The 15379-nt window shown below is 32.1% G+C and overlaps 1 protein-coding gene and 2 non-coding genes across 3 annotated transcripts; all 3 read left to right on the top strand.

Moving 5' to 3' along the window:
- Positions 1–1327: 1327 nt before the first annotated feature.
- On the top strand, positions 1328–10618 carry LOC133180889 (peroxisome proliferator-activated receptor gamma coactivator 1-alpha-like). Its single transcript, XM_061315333.1, has 10 exons — positions 1328–1454; positions 2982–3044; positions 3132–3174; positions 5163–6263; positions 6538–6624; positions 6743–6869; positions 7127–7248; positions 7496–7554; positions 7668–7754; positions 8347–10618. The coding sequence occupies exons 1-10, from the start codon at positions 1349–1351 to the stop codon at positions 8469–8471; spliced, it is 1920 nt and encodes a 639-aa protein (XP_061171317.1). The 5' UTR covers positions 1328–1348; the 3' UTR covers positions 8472–10618.
- LOC133181458 (small nucleolar RNA snR60/Z15/Z230/Z193/J17) lies at positions 6374–6455 on the top strand. Its single transcript, XR_009720478.1, has one exon. It is a non-coding gene; the product is annotated as a small nucleolar RNA snR60/Z15/Z230/Z193/J17 (small nucleolar RNA).
- On the top strand, positions 7303–7384 carry LOC133181457 (small nucleolar RNA snR60/Z15/Z230/Z193/J17). The gene has a single exon (XR_009720477.1). It is a non-coding gene; the product is annotated as a small nucleolar RNA snR60/Z15/Z230/Z193/J17 (small nucleolar RNA).
- Positions 10619–15379: the final 4761 nt, after the last annotated feature.

The raw sequence follows: 15379 nt of genomic DNA, 5'->3' as shown, positions 1-15379 counted from the left end.
TTATTTCAGAAAACGTCTATTATATGATATGGCACCATTTAGAATAATTATTATTTACTGATGATGATTTTTATTAGCAATTTTGACGTCAATTACGCGGAACAACTATTCACACTTGGAACAATAAATGTGTCATTCCACCACGTGGAAAGAAATACGGAACGATGTTATTTAATGTTGTCTTGTCATTCCATTGTAACAATCCCGAATAAAATATTTTTAAGTACTTCATTAATAATATTTAATGTTGTGATAAATTAATTCAGTTATAAAAAGTGTCAAAAGGATACCACACACACGAGGTCCACGTGGTGGCCTCGCCCATTGTTTTATTGAAGATTTCATTAGTATAAGTCTATATATTTATAAGGAGAATAATAGGAGTTTTATTTACGGCAAATGTTTATGATTAATTATTATGATTATTAGTATACATGTATTTCTATGAGTAAAGAAGTGAAACACATGTTAATGACTCAAAGACAATAGTGTTTTTATTCATCATAAGATGAACTTTCAAACAGGTTGGGACCAATCGCCCATATGGGATATAATAACCCATCTGGGATATAATATCCCAAGTGGGATATAAAGTTACAGTGCAATAAATGAAAATTTTAATTTTGGCTGTAAATTTTATATCATAAATCCGCATCAAAATACTTGAAAAGGAATAACTTTTGGCAAGCTAGTTTTTTCTGCAGCCCTACAGTTTGATAGATTGATCCCCAAGAAGATTAGGAACTTCCAAGGGATCAATCTCTTAAACTGTGGGCATACAGAAAAACTTGTTAACCAAAAGTTATTCCTATCAAAATATATCAAAATACTTACAAAAGTATTTTGATGCAGATTTATGATATTTTAAGCCAAAAAAAAAAATTTTCATTTTTGGCACTGTAAATGTATAATCCCATTTGGGATATTATATCCCAAATGGGCTGTTATAATATCAATAGCTAAATCTGCCAAAGTTGAATATGAATTTCCAGACATAAATTATGAAGCACTGTCTCAGGTTTTCTACAAAAGCATTAGTCCAAATAAGCAAATCTCAGTCGAAATTAGGTAGTACCATTCATCATACAAATTGAGATTACAATTCATTCCAAGTATGACCGAGAGTTAGGAACCTAAAGTCAAGTGCGTTGACATGAAGATAAAAAACAAAGAATTTTGAATAAGAGTGGGATATTTTTTTCTGTACCTAGTAAAGATGTACCAATTTCATTCCTCTTCAAAACTGAGGCAACCTTTATATTTATTGGTGTTTAATGAATTTTTAGTGAAATGTACATGTGCCATTCATGTCTTTGTAGATAATAATTGAGAACAGTTCACCTTCAAGATGGATTTAGATCCAGACATAACTTCTGTTGTGTCATTGGCAGAGTTTGATGAGTTTAACCCTGCAGAATTACCACTCAATTTTGATATGCCTGACCTAACACCTTGTGAGTATATTTGAATGTACAGGAGATGCCAAATGTGTGTTTATTAAATGTTTCAGTAAATTATTTAACTATCATACAATTATTCCTACTACTTGATTGAGAAAAAATGTCAAGCACATACCAAAGTTGATTATTGCTTAAAGAGGCATAGACATAGTTTTTGATCATTTGCAGGGTACTCCATCATTTCAAATTTAACTGTGGCGCAGGACATAAGCGAAGCGCTTATATTCGCGGTCATTTGGCGACTGAATTCGCGAAGGAACTACAAAAAAAACTGAAATACAACATGCCCAATGAATAAATAGTTTAATTACACAAATGACATTTTTGATTTGGCCAATTGGTTAATAAATTCAATAATTAAAGCAATTAATCGATATTAGTTACATATAGTGCAAACATAAATTAAGATGTTTCTAAAATATATGCATACTATGAAAATTTAAAGACCCCCCCCCCTCCAACACATACGTACTTTTAAATAAACAAATATTAGCTTATAGAATTTGAAGATAAAAGTACGAGAATCAACAAGTATTACCAATTAAACCCTATTTAAAAAATGATTTTGTTAACAAAAGGTCAATTATACAGTTGTACATTAAAGGACAGAGGAAATTCTGGTAAGTCACGCGATCTAGCTATTATCTATATATATTTCCAATTATCGGTCTGAACACTAAAATAGCTTAAAACCTGAATTAAAAAAATACATAAGCAGTTTAGAGTCATAAAATGATATTTTGGTGGATCTATCGTTAATTTTTCAACATTACAAAAATACATGATTACGATAGTACACGCGTACGATGTTTGACTCGCAGTGCCAATGCAATTTTAGAGACGTGGTTATCTGTAGAACTATTAAAGCATTAATAAAATAAATTAATTGATATTAAACATTTCATTTGCAATTATCGTGAAGTGTAGAAAAAATGGCTTGTTTCTTTTCATTCAACTGTCCAGCCAGGTCTAGAAGATAAGAATTTGCTCATGAAAGCCAAACAATGGGCCTTAATTAAAGTAAAGTAAAGGATTAGCATAAGAAACTGAAAAACTGTATATAATTTGGAGGCTCATTTGGTTTATAAATTTATATATTTATCTTGTTGACGACGACGATCTTACTGTGGCGCTAATATTTTAACTGTGGCAGAACTATGGCGCTGATTTTTGAACTGTGGCGCTAAGGAATTTAACTGTGGTGGGGCCGCCATGTTAAACGGCCCATGGAGAACCCTGATTTGATATGAATTTTTTTGTTAAAAAATAGAGAACTTAAATAATAACATTGATTTAAAATATTTATGCAAAGGAAGCACTTCATACTTGTAAAACCCAACTTCCAAAATGATGTTTATAAACATGGATGTTTGTGTATATTCAGAGTGGTACAATTGTCCATGTATTTATACAACTGTAAACAAACATTTCCTAATTCTACTTTTAAAATTGATGTCCATGTTGATTTTTTAATCATGCTTATGTTCCTCTTCAGTTTTTCGAATTTTTATTATTTTTTAGATAATAATTCAACAGGTATAGAAGCTGCTGATGTTGGAAGTCTACTGGAACAGTTTGAAGAAGGTATTAACCATAAATGTTTAATTTTATTTTCCAATTATTCATGTCTTATCCATTTTGTTTTACTTTTATGTTTAATCCTCATTTCAGCATCAAATTCTTTAACTGGTTTTGAAGATCTCAAAATGAGCAAGTAAGTTATAATTCTTTTAAGAATCATAAAAAGTAAAATCAGAACTTGATTAATTTCTTATTAGCTTACCTGAGCCCAAAGTTCAAGTGAACTTTTCTGATCACATTTTGTCCAGCGTCCGTCTGTAAACATTTTAACTTTTTTGACTTCTTCTCCTGAACCACTGGGCTAATTTCAATGTAACTTGACACAAAGCATCCTTAGGTGAAAGGGATTCAAGTTGTTCAATTGAAGTGCCACACCCTCTTTCAAGGGGAGATAATTTAGAATTCATGAAAATTTTGTGACATCTTTCAAAAATCTTCTCAAGAACCCCTGGGCCAGAAAAGATGAAATATATATAAAAGCTTTCTGACAAAGTATAGCTTCAAGTTTGTTCAAATCATGGCCCTTAGGGTTAGAATGGGGCCACAATAGGAGATCAAGGTTTTATATGGGAATATTTGGGGGAAAAAATCTTCAAAAATCTGCTGATGAAGAACAGCAGGGCCATGAGTAGTCATTATGATGATATGCAAACATCCTCGGGTATTGTAGATTCCATTTGTTTAAATCCTGACCATTGGGGATAAGGTGAGGGCACAGTTCAAAATCATTAAAGTTTAAAATTGGAATATATATCTATGAAAAATCTTTTTAAAATTCTGATGACAAACAAGAGGATCATAAATAGTCATATCCTTTCCGAAACCATAGTGTTAAAATGCGTAAGGCTAAAAATAGAGATTCTGACCCCCTGTGCTAAGCCCCAGGGGAGGATGTCATTACATATTTGGAATGAATTGTAAGAGGAAGTTGTACTTTATTGGTTCTTAAAATTACTAGGCTTTGCCCTTATTCTAATTTTATAGATACTCAGATAAAGCTTTTAAGACAGGCAATAGGGGTTTCATGAAATCATTTTTCTGGATTTCTGACACTTCACATAAGCTGGCATAGGTTCCGCTTAATTGGAAGATAAATATTCCGTTTATTAGGCAGATAAACAATCTAGGTGCCATAAGAAAGAAAAAATTCGGTAAAAGGTGACAGTGAAAAAAGGAAGGAAGTAAGAACAGAAAACTTGTACCTTAAAAAACAAAAAAACTTTCACCTTTAAAAAAAATATTGTGCATATTTCTTTTTCAGTTGACCAAGACTTTAGACACTGTAGGGTTGATCCCAATTCATCTAGTAGCATATTTAACATAAGTTTTCTTGATGCAGAGTAATTATTGATACAGTGGTTTAAAAATATATTTTTTTCATTATTTTTTTTTCTGACTACCCTCATTTAGTTGAACATTCTTTAAAATCTCTGGCTGTCAAAAGGATATTGATATGCAATCACCCTCAGGTAGTAGTAAAGTTTGTTCAAATCATAGCCCCTTGGGTGAGGAGAGGGATTGTTCAAGTCATAGCCCCTTGGGTAAGGGGAGGGGTGGCTTAATAGAAGATCAAAGTTTTACATAGAAATATTTAGGTATAAATCTTTAATAATCTTCTTCTGGAAATAGCAAAGCTATGATTAGTCAAATTACATACAAGCATCTTCAGCGTAAATTTTTTTTCCAGAGCAGTGCCTCAGGGTAGGTTGGACTTCAGGAACAAATCTTTCAAGAGTAGCAAGGTCAAATACACTTAACATTAATAAGCAAAACATTCAAGTAATGTTAATTCTTTTCACCCGAATTTTTGATCCTTGGATGCAAGTATAGAAAAAAAAAATCAAAAAAATCCTCTTCTCTAGAACAGCAGGGCCATGTTAACCAAACTCCTATTGAAGCTTTCAAATACTGTGTGGATTCAAAGTCATTTATTTTATAGCCAGTTAAAGGTAGCTTTGGGCCACAATGTGGATTCAAATTTTCTGATGAAAAACAGGAGATCCAAGGTGACTCAGGTGAGCATTGTGGCCCATGGGCCTCTAGTAAACAAGTTTAATGTTGGTACCATTATATTGAAATATATGCACATGGTTAAAATTAAAATTTACCTTGTATTTGTAGTGAAACAAAAACCACTGAAAAGTTAATAGAGTTGGCACCCCCAGAGAAATCTAATAGCAAGGATGTACTGCTGAAGATCAAAGCTTCAAATAAAAGGAAGTCAGTGATACTTTTGCCAATGGGGATGCCCTCAAAAAGAGGGCGTGGCCAGGCCATTGCTTTAAAGCCTACCAGCACCACTCCAAGGCTGCAACGAATACTACAAAAGTCCTCCACAGAAGTGAGTCAATCTATACTGGAGTCTATGGAAAAGTATTCCCTGAAGAAACAGCCACCATGCACTGCTTCTGACATTCTGGCAGAAGAGAAGACTTCTGTTAGTAAAAATTACTACAGAGATATCTTAGATCATGACTACTGTCAGAATGTACCCAAATTAGAGGGCAACAAAGCACAGACAGGTGTAAATTGTCATCCAGGTGATATTCTGGACTTGGAAGATGGAGAGATTATTGATGAATTTGATGATGTGGAGATTGAAAAAGATAAAAACTCAACAAATATCATCAGGGATGATTTCAAAAATAAACAAAATGTTGCCATTGCTAAAGATAATGTCTCAAATAAACCAAGTGATTCACAACAGAAAGGACAGAAATTTAGTGGCAGGAACTATAGAAAGAGAGAGGAGAGTCCAGTTGGTAAGGAAGATGATAAATTCTTTGATAAAATTCCGTCCTACTACACAGCCTTGTCACTGAATGGTGTCAAACAATCTAAATCTAAAAAGGAAAATATCGCTCCAAAAGAAGATAGCAATGGAGGCATTACTATTCAGGACTTCTTTGAACCTAATCCCATTCCTCAGGGAGACAACTCAGTCTACAGTAGACTGCCAGCTTATCATAGCTGTTTCACAAACAGTACCAAATATGACAACAACGATGTCTCCTTGGAAAGCAAGTCAAGCAGTGGATACTCAAGTAGGAGCCGATCTCCCTACATGAGCCAAAGATCAAGTTCAAGGTCAGTCAGTAGAAATTCAAGTAGGTCAAGGTCAAGGGATTGTGACAGAAGAGGAAGGAGGAGGAGACGAAGTGGTACTTATGATTCCATTGTATCCAGATCTCGATCCAGGTCATACGGATCTTCATACTCAAGGTATAGTTTTAGTTCCTTTGTAGCTTTTTAATTTCTAATAGTTTTTTATCATATTTATAAATATTTGTGGATCTGCTATAGTTAGACTTTCAAATTAAAGAAAACTGACAGTGGTGTATGTGATGAGATCATAGTTCATCAGATTCATGTGAAGACTTCACAAATGTCTTTCGTTCCTAGCTGATACTCACTGTTTATTGAAATTTTAAAAAAAAAGAATGAAAATCAATGTGTATAATTAATTTATGCATGTATGTATTTTTACCAATTGTAGGTCATCTCGTTCAAGATCTAGGTCATACTCACGGTCAAGATCTGGGTCATACAGCTCGAGATCTAGGTCTTCATCTGTTTCTAGCAGGTAAGTTTAATTATAATGTTAGGTAATGGAAATCAGGACATTCTAGGTTTATTTAGGATAAAAATAAGCATAATTGTCCAGAATTCGTCATTTTAAGTTTTTTTTATTGACATTACAGGTCTAGAAGTCGAAGTAGAAGCTACAGCAGACACAGGGGGTACAGAAGTAGAAGTCGAAGCTCGTCACACGAGAGACGGTTGGCAGAACGCCAGAAACGTAGGGAGGAGGAGAGGGCTCAAAAAATGGTGAGACAGATAAATAATAAAACTATTAGATTTATCATAAATCAAGAACTTTAAAGAAAGCAAGATTTGTTTCTTTTGTACAGATGTTAATACATTTTATAGTTGTTTTTCTTATAACCCTTTGATTTTACTTGCATTTATGTGTAGAACATCACAGTAATAAACTATTGAAGAAAACAAGTTACATTAAGTTCCTTAAAGATATGAAGTTTTGTTAAGAGCAAAAAAATCATTCAAATGGTAATTTTTCTATACAGAAAGACAGAAGAATCATTTATGTCGGAAAAATTCCAAACAACTACACTAAAAGACAGTTGAGGAAGAGATTTGAGTGTTTTGGAGAAATAGAAGAAGTTAGTGTCCATTTCAGGGAGTGTGGGTGAGTTAATTAAAACCTTTACTGATTTTGCTTGTCTTGTTCTGACATGAAGCAGTGGTGTATATGATGAGATCATAGTTCATCAGATTCATGTGAAGACTTTACAAATGTCTTTCGTTCCTAGCTGATACTCACTGTTCATTTTATTGATAGCCACAATATCAGTCAAAATTTGTGAGTGATTGTGAGGTTTTCATTGTTCAGCAAAAAAAATTTGCCTTTAACTTTCTTGTTTTTTTTCTCCCAGGGATAACTATGGATTTGTGACCTTTGCTTACACATGTGATGCATATGCTGCAGTGGAAAGTAAGTGAAAAGCTATGTAATCTTATCAAATTCATTAAATAAGGTGTCTGACTACAAAAATTTGCACCTGAATTATTATTGATAATAAAGTTCATATTACTGTATTGTTGTAGAAGGAAACCAGGTTCCAGGAGCACTAGAATTTGACCTTTGTTTTGGAGGCAGACGACAGTTTTGTGAAGTGGAATATGCTGATTTAGGTCAGAATTGAATAAGGCAGAGAGAATGATTGTTCAGATAATCAGTGAAATCATATTAACTTATAAGGGGCTTATTATGATGAGGATTTTAATTTCTTTACTAGTCTTCTCCTTATGTATGTCTGTTGAGGTTGTTAATTCATGTACAAGGGGTACCCACAAAATCTAGGAAAACTGAACTCCATTGAAATGCATGATGATTCCACAAGAAAAAAATTCGATCAGATTTAAGTAACTCAGTAAGAATTGATGATTGATGTTTGAAAACTAAATGTTTGAAGTATACTGCACAGGCAGATTTAGAGAAAGGAGGGTGGCAGATCCCTTTTTTGATGATGGTTTTGTAAAAAGCACAAGGAAACTGTATTAAAAGATGTACAGACTCCCCCTTGCCCTCTCAAGTTTCTGGACTACAGAACATGAACCTGTTGCAGAAAGCATTTATTCATTATACCTTTGTCAAGGAGATACCATTAATAAAGTAAAGAAATGATAGATGAATTCTTGATTTCGTCAATAAATGTTTATAAAATTTTAAGTAATAGAAACTAAAAATAAAGTTATGAAATGGATAAATGTATTTTAATTACAGATGGAAAAAATGAGGTAATTGAAGAATATTATCCCCTTGTAAGGAAGAGTGATCCTGTAGACTTTGATTCCCTTCTACAACAAGCACGGAAATTAGCAGAGGAAAAAAAGAAAAAAGCTGTGTGATATATCAGAGACGCACCTTTTCAGGAAACCATGTCTTTCATTAATGCAATTGGTAAATTAACAATAAAGAGGACTTCTTGTGTTCAGAGTAGGTATTTTCATGTTACGGTGTTAAACACTGTGTCTCAAAGACAGTTTCAATGTATTAATCTGGTATTAAAATGGTGTGATTTAGGTCTTGTATAGGTACATTCTGGCTAAATGGTACACAAGATTTTCTGACAATGAAGAGGATTCACTTTTTCATATTGGTTGAGTTTGTCATTCTTTGATTTTTGGATTTGTGGGGGACAGAGAATTTTTGTCAATTGACAGTATTTGATAAGAATGGGAGATACACATGTATGTATATATCTTTGGGTATACATCAGATTAAAAATATTGTTATGTGTATTTTTTATGTTCCCTCAAACTGTTGAACATTCAAGATGTAAGTTTACTTAAGAGTTGTCCATTTACAAACTCTCTGCTTTAAATAACAAACAGTTTAAGACTTACATGTACCTGTATTTTATGATTTTCAAAGTTTGGCTTTGTTCATCAGAATAGTGCTGATTTCATAAACATCTTCATATTGTTTAATTTGCTATAAAGAAAAAAGTGCCATTACTACAGTTTCATGTGCCTTTAAAGCTATGAAATTGTACATCCCCTCTTTTTTAGGAACTCAATAATTTAAAGATAGTGCTTGATTTACTTTTGTGACGCAAATTATTTTACAGTTTTAAGTATCGATGAACAATAATTTAACACTAATACAAAGTATACAACAAAGTCATTAATTTGTGTATTTTTGAAATATTGTGTATATGACAGTCAACATCATCCTTATTCAGTTGTATTTATTCAGTTGTAAACTACTATTAACATTAAAATTTTCATCCATGGGCGTGTCCTAGATTGTGGTCATCATAATGTGATCATGTTTGTGAAAATTCATAAAAAATGTGTGGATAAAAATAATTCTGATGGAGAATGAATAAAACATTAGGGAAGAAATCACTGCATTTTTAAAAATGAATTTTTGGAATAATTAAAATTCAAATTATTGGAGAAGTAGAGGATAGGGACATATCACATTTAAATGCCAGTATTTGTTACATAATGTTTAATAACTAAATGATTTATTTTCAATATCAAGTCTTAAATATTATTGTATGGGGTCAGTTGCATAAAGTACTCTGATTATTCTTTCCTCTTTTTCAATCTAATGTGACTTATATAACAATATGTACCATAAAATAAAAGCTCACACTGTACTGATTATCCTTAAATTTCACTGCATTTATGACTGTTCAAAAAATACATTTGAAGCCATATGCCTTACTTATGTGGTTATGCCTTGTTTCTATGTACTGATGGTACTGTTTTAACTCTTGACAACAAATTATTATACAAAATGGTATTTTAATGGTACCAGGATGGTTAAAGCAGCTTTATCAACAGAATGTTTGTTTTACCCAATGTTTCTTTTTTTTTTCCCTCATACAAGTACTGTACAAGTGAACATTGCATTATTTTTTGCAGGATTGTGTTTTTGTAACTGTTCATTGCAACTTTCAGTCTTTGATTTATCTTTTTACCTTTTGTTCTTAAAATGTGAATGGTACACCAAATTTGTTTATTGCAATAAGCAGTGATTGCAATTATTGCAAATATTATCATGTGGTTTATATTTATGGCTTTTTTTGTAATTCAGAATATTTTGAACCATTGTGTCCTTTAACCAGACTGTTTTATACCAGTTATTAATCAGTTATTTAGCTTTTGGTTATTTCTTAAATATACATTGTAAGTTCTTATCTGTTATCAGCAGATGATTAATTTCCATGGTGTGCATTATTTTTGTCAGAATTGTCACTATACACTAGAGCAAAACAACAAGATTCACATTAAATTACACATAAAAATATTCAATAATTTGAATATATGTAATTTCCTGGAGTAGTGCTGATGGTTCTGTGACAATTATCATTATCATTGTCTTTGAACATTTTGTATTATCATATTCTTACATTATTTAGTGCAACCCCCATTATCTTACATTCATTGTGCTTGTTTTCCCTAAACTATTTAACAAAAATAATTTGGGATGTGTTAACTGCCATTTTGATCCCTTTTTGAGAGAAATAAAACTGTAAATGTAATTTGGTATGTTGTTCTTTTTATTTACTTAAGTGCTAGAGAAATTTTCTGAACCCACCAAATGTTTAAAGGAAATGAATGAAATGTCTATGAAATATCTTGATCAATGAGAGGATGTAACAAGTAGGCCAAGAGATCAACCTAATTTTGATTCATCCCTGTGTTAGAATTGGATTGTTTCACAAAGAAGATGGGTGAACAAGGCAAGCAAAATGCCTATAATGCTATAAACATGAAGGTGAAAAATTAAATCTTAATTATTATAAAATTTTCTTTGATATTTCATTTAACATTAAGGTATACTTTACGTAAAATCTCCACAATTTGCAAAAATCTCACAAAGATTGAAATTATTTGCCTTTGAAATAGCATACACACACTAAAGGGGCAAAAGGGATTATTTTCTCATACTGTTACACAATTTTTTCAATATTAATGGGTCTTTGCTCCAATTTTTTTTGAAAGTTTATCCTCAAAGGAGATGGGCGAACATAGCGTGTAGAAAGCCTATAGCTTCAGATACTAGTATATAAAAATCATGTTCAATTTATGAATTCAGTATTTAGAGTAAAGTTTTCATTATTGAAATTTATGAAATTATGGTAAAACTTCTGAGGAAAATTTTCTCGGAAAAATTTATTCTTTAATTAAAAAAATAATGTGGTATCCGTGGGGTTCAAACCCTAGCAGTAACAATCCTGAGTATCATTTTCTTTCGAGACTAGCACGCTAACCGCTAGACTACACAAGTCCTGATAAACAGTGGCATTTAAATCATGTTTGTGATATGGCCCTTGACTTAATAGACTTCAAGTATTTCTCGAAAAGATGAGAATGATATGTCATAAAAGTATATTTTTAAGGTATAGTAGTTTTTGGAACCCAAAAACTTCGAGGATTAACTTCCAAAAAAATGGAGCGAAGACCCACTCATATCGAAAATAGTTTTACAGTATGAGAAAATGACTCTTTTTGCCCACTTAAGTGTGTGTACAATATTTCATAAGCAAATAATTTCAATCTTTGTGAGATTTTTGCAAATTGGAGAGATTTTACATAAAGTGTATTTTAATTGTAGACGAAATATAAAGGAAAATTTTGATATAATTGAGATTTAATTTTTCACCTTCATGTTTGTCACACTATAGGCTTTTGGCTCGTTATGTTCACCTATCTTCTTTGCATAAAAATATTTATGTAATGGATATATGCCGAATACTGTTCTATATGAAAACTTATCAGACTGTTTGAGGCCCGTTAGGGCCGAAAACAGTCTGATAATTTTACATATAGAAATGTATGAGGCATATATCTTACTTAAAACATTGCTATTTAAATGTCCAAAAGTTACCTGGAGGAGTCCGATAATTACACAATAGGAGTTCAGGCATCAATAGTTTTCTTCCTGAAACCATCTAATAAGTAGACAAAAGAAAAGAGAAAGTTTTTTTTCTTTAGACAGTAAAACCAGTGAGTGAACTCTTTTGTTTCGTTCATTCATTCAATGGCAGTCGTTTGGCTTAGCAGGAACTATGGACGGTCAGGTGATGAAGGATTTTTTTTTTATGATTCGGAATATTTTTTATTAAGTGCGTTTGACATTGATACAAATACAGTGTTGGATGATATCTTCAAAATGCATTTAAAGTAAAAACGCGGATTTTTATCTAAAATTTTGATTGGATGATATAATGAAAATCTTGTGTTTTAAAAGTGCGGTCATAGGCGAACAAACCTCGTTAAATGAAGAGATTCGCAGACTGGTTCTTTATCAGAAATGGATTTAAACTGGCTTATTCACAGTGCTGTATAGAAAACGCTTTGCAAAAAACCGAATGGAAAGTGTTACTTTTGATGAAGGTTAAAACTCCAGTTACTTCTTGGATTTGCTATTTTTAACAACTTAATTTCATCGCGTTCACTTTCCCTGAATTTTTTCTCCCTAATTTTTTTTTTGGTTATATATATATATATATATATATATATATATATATATATATATATATATATATATATATATATATATATATATATATATATATATATTCTGGACATATTAAACCTTGATTTCACTCTAGTTGTTGTTTTTTAACTACTGTATGATTTTGTTATCACTGCCGTCCGATATTATATTATTGGACTGTTTTAAAATTATTATTATCGAATGCCTACAGGTAAATTTTTAGACTGGAAGAACAAAGGCATGACGTCACAGCAATGTTTTAATTTTTGGTTAACAAAAACATGGAGCAATACTAGTAACCCACTATACCTTAAAAACATACTTTTATGACACAACATTCGCATCTTTCCGAGAAATACTTGAAATCCATTTAGTTAAGGGTCAAATCATATGATTTAAATGCCATTACTCATCAGGAGTTTTGTAGCGTAGTGGTTAGTGGGTTAGTCTCAAAGAAAAAATGATACTCAAGATCTTAATTGCTAGGGGTTCGAACCCTACTAATACCAAATCATTTTTTTATATAACAGAACAAATTTTGCCTAGGAAATTTTTCTCAGAAAAGTGTTGTTTATCATAATTTCATATATTTAAATAATGAGAACTTTACTCTAAAATAATAAATTCATAAATTGAATATGATTTTTATATATCTGAAGCTATAGGCATTCTGCACGCCTTCTTCACCCATCTCCTTTATTAGCTTTTCTGAGGCGAAGGCTCAGAGAGCTAATGCTAGACCATTTGTGTGGTGTGCATAAACCTTTTGGAATATGAGCCAAATCTCAAGGACTTTCGTTCATACTGAAAATAGGGATGCGGCTGTTAAACAAGGGGATATAATAACACGAGTAGTGGTTGCTAACAAATCTCAAGAATCACTAGGCAGTTTATCACAAACTTATATATAAGGATACGTTGTAGATTAAATATTGCTTAGCTTGAGGCATAACCCTTGGGCAAAGGGCATTATCTCAAGGTCACTTCTGAATTGACCTAAAATGACATTTGTTAAAACTTTGATCTTTTGCCCACTGTAAGAACTAGGATCGTTAAATCTTGTCAGTTGTTTTATCTTAAGACTTTGGAATAAGTTGACCCAAAAGTATGTCACTGTAACCTTTTGAATTTTGGAGCTCTTCATTTTCAAATTGTTTAAGATGCTTATCTTGGGCAAGGTGAAGCCTGAATAGTTGATACATCTTGGAGTTTCAGGGCCTGACAAAGAAGTAGATCACAATGACCTACCTTCTGAAATACAGCTTTTCATTTTCAAAGCATTTGAGCTAAATATTTCTGAACATAGAATCATCAAACCTTGATATTAAAAGTTGTCAAACTTTAAAGTTGATGCATTTTGTGACCTCAGGGTGTGTCAACTAAAATAGGTCACCGTGACCTACTTTCTGTATTTTACAGCAAATCAATTAAAAACCTTTAAACCTATATGATTAGTACACTATGACTTTCAGAGTTTACAAATATTAATAGTTGATACATCTTAGGGTCTCGTGTCTATTCAAAAGTAAGTCACCGTGACCTATTTTTTGTATGTTATCATGATTCATTACCTCTTTTTTATACCAAGAGACCTGGGATAATCAAACCTTGTCAGTTGCATCTTAGGACCTTAAGATATGTTACCTAAAAGTAAGTCACTTTGACCTACTGTTTGGATTATCATTCTTCATCGTCAAATGTTTATTCTTTGACGCTAAGAGACCTAAGATCATCAAACCTTGTCAGTTGAAGCATCTTAAAAGACCTCAGGAAATACTGACCGTGACCTACTTTTTGCCTTTTGTAATTATTCATTGTCAGATCTCTATATCTTTGATACTTTGAGGCGTAGAAAACCTTGTCAGTTGAAGCAACTTAGGATTTCAGGATATGCTGACCAAAAAATAAGTCAAGTGACCTAATTTCGTATTTTATCATTATTCAAAAATTGTCAATTATTTAATTTCTATATTTGATACTAAAAGGCCTACGATCATCAGACCTTGTAAGGTAATGCATCTTAGGACCTCATGATATTTTGACCCCAAAGTACATGTAGTTCACCGTGACCTCTTTTGCATTTATTATTATTCATGGTCGAGTCTTTGTATCTTTGAAATTAAGATGCCTAGGATAATCAAACCTTGTCTCTTGTCAGCTGATGACTTGCTTTTTGAAAAAAAAAATTACAGTTTTAATGTTAAAATTATTTTTGATGCTATCTTAGAAATTGTGAAGCCGAAGATCATCAGACCTTGTAAGTTGAAGCATCAGTTAAAGGAATAATTTTTTTTTTAGATTTATAAGGATGGTTGTAGAAAGATAGAATTTTGAACATTATAGAAAGTGTACAATTTCTAAATATTTCAGAAATTTGTTATTTGCATCATTTACAAACAAAATAGATCCAAAAATATCAATCCAGGCATCCAAGTAAAATTGAGGGGGGAGGGGGGTCCAACTTTTTCTGCGACAAGAAAGTTTTTTTTTAATAGTACAGTACTACTGTGAATGGAGGAGCAGACCCCCGTCCTGCTATTACGTGTTTGAATATTTTATTAATTGCGTGGCTCAATGGTTAAAGTTTAAGTGCATGGCTTTCGAACAAAGATCATCTGATTGTTTTGGATTCAATCTAAAATAAACGCTGATAACCACTTTTCTTTTTACCATGGCATGAATTTTCCACACATAATTTTATAAAAGAAAAAATATTGCACGATTGTTTACCTCGTTATTGATTTAAACTGAACACGATTCGTAAAAGATCTCCCTGATGTCAGAATTTATTCCATACTCC

This window comes from Saccostrea echinata, unplaced genomic scaffold (genome assembly GCF_033153115.1).
Source record: "Saccostrea echinata isolate AGI-Se365-2 ecotype Australia unplaced genomic scaffold, CSIRO_AGI_Sech_v1 ptg000008l, whole genome shotgun sequence".
Classification (NCBI taxonomy): Eukaryota; Metazoa; Mollusca; class Bivalvia; order Ostreida; family Ostreidae; genus Saccostrea; species Saccostrea echinata.
Note: the sequence above shows the minus strand (reverse complement) of the source record. Positions and strands in the feature narration are given on the sequence as shown.

What these genes read in the sequence shown, in the direction of transcription:
- LOC133180889 (XM_061315333.1), top strand. Translation starts at nt 1,349, where the DNA reads ATGGATTTAGATCCAGACATAACTTCTGTTGTGTCATTGGCAGAGTTT. An exon ending in GTCCATTTCAGGGAGTGTGG is followed by an intron (nt 7,249 to 7,495) that starts GTGAGTTAATTA and finishes TTTTTCTCCCAG; the next exon opens with GGATAACTATGGATTTGTGA. An exon ending in AGTGGAATATGCTGATTTAG is followed by an intron (nt 7,755 to 8,346) that starts GTCAGAATTGAA and finishes TTTTAATTACAG; the next exon opens with ATGGAAAAAATGAGGTAATT.